Raw genomic sequence first — 5,307 nt, 5'->3', positions numbered from 1 at the left:
TTAAACTCATTTTGATAATGTCCAAAAATCACACTTGTTCGAAATTTCAAACATTAAGGACGATTTTTGTTACTTGAGATATTAAAATGATGTACTTAGGCTTTGGTCAAACTTGAGAGATAAATTGGCTTAAACACTCTATTATCGCCCCAACACGGTCTTCTCCTGCATTTTATTAGCTTAAGCGCATGATGATTTTAAAACAATTTAGCTAGTGTTTGGAAATAGATTTTGTTGAAAATTGAAAACTGAGTTTTTGAATTGAGTTGAAAAATAATTTTTGAAAGTTGGAATTATGTTTGAACATGAAAAAAAAATTACCCAAAACCTGGTGCAAAAAGATTCAAAATTTTCTCAAAAACTAATCATCCATGAACAAACAGTATTTTCATTTTTTTTTTTTTTAAAAATGTACTCAAAATCTTTGGCCAAACGGGTGCAAGACTACTACTCTTTCCCTTTCAATATGGCGCAATTTTTTTAATTTCTGGCAATGTTGATGGAAAACATCTAGGTAACATTTTGACAATCCTTACTTAAAAGGAGTGGGGCCAAAGTTGTGTTTAATCCATCCGATTTCGTTTGAAAACTTTGAGTTAGGCTAATATCAGCGCATAGACTAATAGAGCAGTTCCTTCTTTTTTTATTTTCCTTTTATCAGCGTAACAGTTGTACGTCTTTCTTGATACTTCCTTACAAGTTCTGGAAAAAAGAATAAAAGGATATACACAAAGCATCATAAATAAATTATGTGAATTTGTACACTTTGATTTTCTTATTAAGTGTTGTCCTTATTAAAGAAGTGAACTATTGAATGTCAATGCTGCTGTCACAATCGAATTATGGTTATAGGAGCACCAATATTGATTTAAATTAAAACTTATACTCCATTGAGAACATGGGAAACCCAACAAACCAGTAATAACTTGTAGTATAACACTATTAATAATTTACTAATAATGACAATGATAATTCAACTTTCTAACAAATAAACAAATCAATCTACAACATGACAAGATCGTATATATTATAATAACAAGATTAATTAACATGAGAAATAAATAATTGTCACATCCTTCTCTGTCCATTTCCCAGTATCGGCTGTTTGCATAGTTGTTGAAAATTTGAGCAATTCAAGCAAAGACATTAGCCAAATCCAGCCTGTCCTGTCCATATTCCATGAGAAAGTTGGCAAAGTGGGGTAAAGATAGAGACCACAAACTGCTCCAATAGCTATCAATGTACGTACTTGTTGACAATAAAGATTGATAAAAATATCAAAACTTTACCAAACCTAGAGGCTCAATAATCAACTGTATGTACAATTCTTTAATGGAATCGCAACGTTAAGTTTCTGAGTATTAAGAGTGACTAAACAATCAATTGTCTCGTAGAATTTCGGCTTCACTAATTGGCCCAAAACATAAGCTCTTGATCGAACCTTAAAGTTCAATTTCAATGGCACGGGTTGTGTGGTTGCCCCTTTTGGAGTGCTTAAACTTGCTCCACTACCATATAGTGGAATTTTGTTTCCTATTACTGATACAGCTACAACTCTTTGGCTCTTTCTTGATTGGTGAAATTTCTTCATCTGAAAAATAATTGAAATAAAAAAAAAATCATTCATTTTGATGCCCGAGGAACTCAAATTATAAGTAAAAAAGCTAGTTAAATGACTTACTGCTCCGGAGCCAAGTATGAGCTCTGAAAATGAGAGATCAATAGGGGATGAGGTGACATGTACACCAAAAAATGTTGCAGTGTTACGATAAACGAATTTCACTGTTGCGTTCATTGAGATCATATCGGTTGCTACTCCAGAGTTATCAGAACCAGCTTGAATTCCAAATCTCTCAAATTTTATGCTCTGAAATCAAAATCCAATAAATACCCATTTCAAATCAAGCATCAACCTTTCCTATTTTTAGAAACACAATAATAGCAAGTAAACAAACAAGATAATCCTTCCATCTATTCCAGTTTATGTGATACTATTCCTTATTAATTCGTTCAAAAATAACAATATACATTAATGAAATTTTTTTATAGAGTGATTAAATAGAAGGACTTACCCTCATGGTAATTTTGGGTTTCTGAGGACGACTAGCACCCCAAAGGACGAGAGCAAAGAAGGAGAAGAGGATAAAGAAGGCAACAATAAATGCCAGAAAATAGCAACGGCGAGGGAGAGGTTTGCTGTACTGATCATCTTCAAGCAGGCCTTCTTCTTCAATAACATCACATTCCTTCCACGGCTTCTGCCCTTTACGGTGGTTTCTACCGCCGGCTGCGGCGGCGTCGTTAGGAGAAATTTTCCGAGATCCAGGCTTGAGTGAGCCAGAAAATCGGCTGGAAGAGGATTCACGGGAGTGACGGCCGACGGAGGAGTGAGAGTGAGGCGGAGAACCCATAGGACTGATAACTGGAGTTGAATGAAACGACGTCGTTGTTTTCTCTCCATCGTGTGAATCACGTGACGGACTTTGAACGTAATACACCGGCCGCCGATTATGGTCCGGCGATGATGGTGCCAAGCTGCTGGTTACATCTGAATCAGTATTCGCGTTTTTTTTTTTTTTTTTTTTTTTGTTTTTTGCTAGAATCAAAGAAGAAAAGAAATGTTAGAGTGTAGATAGTGAGTTGGGTTTTACTCTGAATTGAGATTACTGATTTCTTGCCTTAATATGTAAGTACATTGTTTGGTTGACGCAACCAAATAATTCTTCTTTGTTTTAAATAATAAAAGTATTACTCACCGACGGGATAATAGTGGAAAATAAAAAATTAGGCCTAACAAATATTATTGTGGAAGTCGTAGAGTCTCATTGATCAATACAGCTGCTTTAGAGTTGGCAACAACTCTAGTACCACGCGCATTCTAGATTTTCCTACTATGAGGACTGAACTTTACCATAAGTTTTATGGTAAACTTTTATTCTATTCCATTTTTTATGATAAATTTTACTCCATCTTTTTTGCATTTATAAAAAAAATAATTTTTTTTAGTATTTGGTAATATTTTAATTTTAACTTTTTTCTGTTACTTTTAATAATATGTTCTTATCGCTATAAACATGCCATGATATATTTTAAAAGAAAAATTAATCTAAATAGCCGTTCATTCAATTATTTAAATTAAAAAAAAAAAAACGATGAAGGTGTAATATATGTATAATTTATTTATTATATGTGGATAAATGAATACAATCAATATATAATGTATGTAGATGGCTAGAAAAATAAACAGTGAATCCGGTTATTTGTGTAAAACTTAAATTCATAAATTTCATAATTAATTTTACTATATACTAAAAGGATTCCTTTCTGAAATATTTTGGTCTAGCCAAATACGGCTAAATGAAATAAACTGATGGAAGATTTTTCTAATATACTATGCCGTTGATTGCGAAATAATGTCTATGTTGGAAAAGTAAAGGAAATGGGCGGTTCGGTGGAGTGGGATCCACCTTTAACACTCAAACCATGTGAATTGAGAAAAGGGAAACAATAATTTCTTTTTTATTTTATTTTTCTTTTTTCTTTTTTCTCTTTTACTGATAAAAAAGAGAAAGCATGTGGAAGGATGCAGTGTGCTCATGGATCATATCTTTCTGCTTTTCTCTTGCCTAAGGCAACTCAAGATGCTTATGGTCATACAATTTATTGAGTACAGTGGAACTTCTCCAAAACAATCATCATTTATGGCAATACTTTACTGTAACGCCTAAATCTTTTTTAAAACTAAATTTTCATATTATATTATAATATATATTTTTTATAATAACATTTCACTCTAACAACAAAAAATTAGCTAGCACAAATACGGTTTTAATTGAGAGGTTTGATTGTAGTCCTTATTTTGATTCTTATTCCTAAAGCAAAAATTATACTAACAAAAAGTGGTAATCTAGTTAACTTATAAAAGTCTAAATCATCTTATCTCAAATTAAATAGAATACAAACAGTAAGTTTCTTTTAAATTAGATACTTAAAGATTTTTCTTATGTTCTCGTTTGGTAGATGAAGCAGCTATGCCAAATGATCCCGTCTGTTTGAGGCCTTTGCTGGAATATCGGGGCAAGTGCACGAATAGACATTCTCAGGAATACTATTAAGAGATTAGTAGTATTTATTTTGTCCTAAAATTTTAAATTAAAAATCTTAACTTAAGGATAAATTAGGATATCTTTTACCTGAAAAATTAAAATGAAAAACTGAAATAGACGCACTTACTAATTCCTAAATAGCAACCCCTTAAAGTGGCTTCCTGGTGTCATTTTTATTGGAATATCAGCAAACAAAGGTCCAAAAGAGCAGGCTTATGAGCATGACACAAAACGATCTGGCCCAGTAATGATAATTCCGAAACAAGATTCGACTAATTAAAGCCTATCCATCCTTGTTGGGCCGCAGTGCAGAAGCCCATCTATTTAAGTTGGCCCTTCTTTTGGTTTAGAAAGTTCACTGTAAATATAAGGGATTTTTACATTCCTATGCCATATAGTAAACTATATTACTATCCATGCTTAACTTTTAATATAATTACCTTTTATATACCTAATTACTATTTATGTACATTTTAGGGGTTTTAATGGTATTAATTAGTCTCCTAATTTAACTCTACCGCATATCCCCTCCCCCCAAGTTTCTCTCTCCAAATCCCACCCCTCACCCACGTATCAAAACACACCCCACGATTTCCTCTTCTAAAACCAGCAAAAAACTGTAACCCCTCCACCATTGAGAACCATTAAAAAGCTTTGAAACTTTGAATTCGAATTTGGGTTTTCAAAAGACATTGTTTGTTTGGATTGGATGTTGTTGCAAAGAATTGAGAATTCTCTACGTCTCTCTCTATCTCTCAATCCCAAATTTCAGTAATATAAAGCAAAGGAAAAGAGAGCAGTAATTCCACCATTGACAGCCATTAAAAAGCTTTAAAGCTTTAAATTCGAATTTGGGTTTTCAAAAATCATTCTTTATTAGGATTAGGTGTTGTTGCAAATAATTGGGAATATGGTTTGGAGTTTATATCTCAATTTTGAGGGGTTTTGGTGAAGATTAGACTTGGTTTTGGCTGAATTTCAGATTGAAACTCGAAGAAGAAGAAGAAGACATGACATACATTATATTGCAGAAATTGTAGAAAAATTATATTCTGTTGTTTATTTATTTTTCTTTTATTCATTTAACTATTGTATGAAAGTTGAACAACATTGTATAAAAATTGTATTTAAGTGGTATTATATTGTAGTTGTATATAACTGAGTAGAAATAATGTACGAAAATTATAGATACGTTGTATAA

At 32.4% G+C, this 5,307-nt stretch overlaps 1 protein-coding gene across 1 annotated transcript; it reads right to left on the bottom strand.

The window, feature by feature from the left end:
• On the bottom strand, nucleotides 903-2,793 carry LOC109210659. Its single transcript, XM_019374115.1, has 3 exons — nucleotides 2,073-2,793; nucleotides 1,682-1,867; nucleotides 903-1,591 (listed from the first exon to the last, which is right to left on the bottom strand). The coding sequence occupies exons 1-3, from the start codon at nucleotides 2,409-2,411 to the stop codon at nucleotides 1,310-1,312; spliced, it is 807 nt and encodes a 268-aa protein (XP_019229660.1). The 5' UTR covers nucleotides 2,412-2,793; the 3' UTR covers nucleotides 903-1,309.

The sequence above is a fragment of the Nicotiana attenuata genome, chromosome 2, assembly GCF_001879085.1.
Source record: "Nicotiana attenuata strain UT chromosome 2, NIATTr2, whole genome shotgun sequence".
In the NCBI taxonomy this organism is placed as follows: Eukaryota; Viridiplantae; Streptophyta; class Magnoliopsida; order Solanales; family Solanaceae; genus Nicotiana; species Nicotiana attenuata.
The sequence above is the reverse complement of the archived record's forward strand: the minus strand, read 5'-3'. Positions and strand labels throughout refer to the sequence as shown.

Excerpts from the sequence above, each read along its gene's own strand:
- LOC109210659 (XM_019374115.1), bottom strand. The coding sequence starts at position 2,411 with ATGGGTTCTCCGCCTCACTCTCACTCCTCCGTCGGCCGTCACTCCCGT. Across the intron at positions 1,868-2,072 it reads AACCCAAAATTACCATGAGG|AGCATAAAATTTGAGAGATT; the intron begins GTAAGTCCTTCT and ends TTTTGATTTCAG. Across the intron at positions 1,592-1,681 it reads TCATACTTGGCTCCGGAGCA|ATGAAGAAATTTCACCAATC; the intron begins GTAAGTCATTTA and ends ATTATTTTTCAG.